At 22.9% G+C, this 1,404-nt stretch overlaps 1 protein-coding gene across 1 annotated transcript; it reads left to right on the forward strand. All coding sequences in view use genetic code 6, as the record gives it.

Annotated features, from left to right (window-relative positions):
• Window positions 1-703: 703 nt before the first annotated feature.
• On the forward strand, window positions 704-1,226 carry TTHERM_02125600 (hypothetical protein; the record flags this gene model as incomplete). The annotated part of the gene is made up of 3 exons (XM_001028765.2): window positions 704-742; window positions 802-966; window positions 1,024-1,226. Coding segments are annotated over 3 exons (407 nt in total), but the record flags the coding sequence as incomplete, so codon positions are not given.
• Window positions 1,227-1,404: the final 178 nt, after the last annotated feature.

Here is a 1,404-nt window from a genome sequence, read left to right on the forward strand (position 1 = left end):
AAAAGTATTTAAATTTATTAATTTTATATATCCATACAAATAGTTTTTCTCAAATCAAACTTTTTCTCAAGTAAAATTTCAAATTTAAATTTTTTTTGGACTGTTTTTGAAAAATTACAGTGCATGTAAAAACAAACAAAAATAACTAATTTTCATTTTTATAAATCAATTAAATTTGTATAATTACTATTTCATCAATAATAGTAAAAAATAGAATTAATCTATAACAAAGTTTTAAATAAGTAATGATTCTTTATATTATCTATATTCTGTAAATTTAATTTTCAACATAACTTTAAATTTGCTTAATAATTATGATTAGTTTATAAATTTAATGAAGACATTATTATTTTCCACATTTTAAGATTTAAAAATCATAGTTTAAAATTATAATAGCTGTTTTATTTAATTTTTCTCAACATAAAAAGAATATATTTTAATAAATTTTCCATACTTTAAAAGCTTTAAAGATATTTTATAAAACATTAGTAACTATTTTCCTCATTTTTGTTGCAAAAAATTTTATTCTCAAATTAAAAAATGAATGAAAACCCCGATAACTCGAACATTTTTTGAATTCGAGGGTTGCTAGTTAGCGAGGTCTTATGGTATTTAATTATTAGTGAGTTACCATATTTGTGAATAATAAAGAATTGCAAATGACGATTAAACATAATATTAACAACATTTTTGAATAAATTAGATAATGAAGTCTTTAATTTATACGTTGATGACTAGTTAGGTACTATATTTATTCATCAAACTCCAATTTTTAATATATTTGATACCTATAAAATATAGTTTATAGTTTATAAGCTTTGTACAATTAACCCTCTCCCAAACCAATTAATGGTACTTGTGGTTAAGTAGGAATGTTAGATAGATTGTAATCAGTCACTGTTAAGCTTAATCACTACAGAAAGTAATTCAATGTTAGACTAACCACTACTCTTGATTAGGACCCTAGTAAAATGAATTTTTTAAGTTTATGGTTTATATAATATTTTAATATTAATTTATTAGGTGATGAATCTTGGGCTATCAAGAATTTCTAGATTCTCGCAAGATACGGTGGTGGTAACATTTAATTAATTAGTGAAGAATATAATTAAGACTCATTTTAGAGTGATGCTTCTACATGGAATATTGTCAACGTTTAACCAGTATTTACTAAATGGTAATTATTATATTACTCCATCTTACTAATATATTAATTCACTCATTGATTCATTCATTTATTAATTATTTATCAACTCATTTGTTAAATTTATATATTTATTTGCAATAGTGGTGATGGTACCAAAATTTTCGGTGGTTACAATGCTATGGGTAAGGATTCTCTCGTTTCTAAAACCTACAATAATTTACCCCCTCATTACGGTGTATTATTTGCCTTTGATCTCT

The sequence above is a fragment of the Tetrahymena thermophila genome (assembly GCF_000189635.1).
Source record: "Tetrahymena thermophila SB210 genomic scaffold scf_8255772, whole genome shotgun sequence".
Classification (NCBI taxonomy): Eukaryota; Ciliophora; class Oligohymenophorea; order Hymenostomatida; family Tetrahymenidae; genus Tetrahymena; species Tetrahymena thermophila.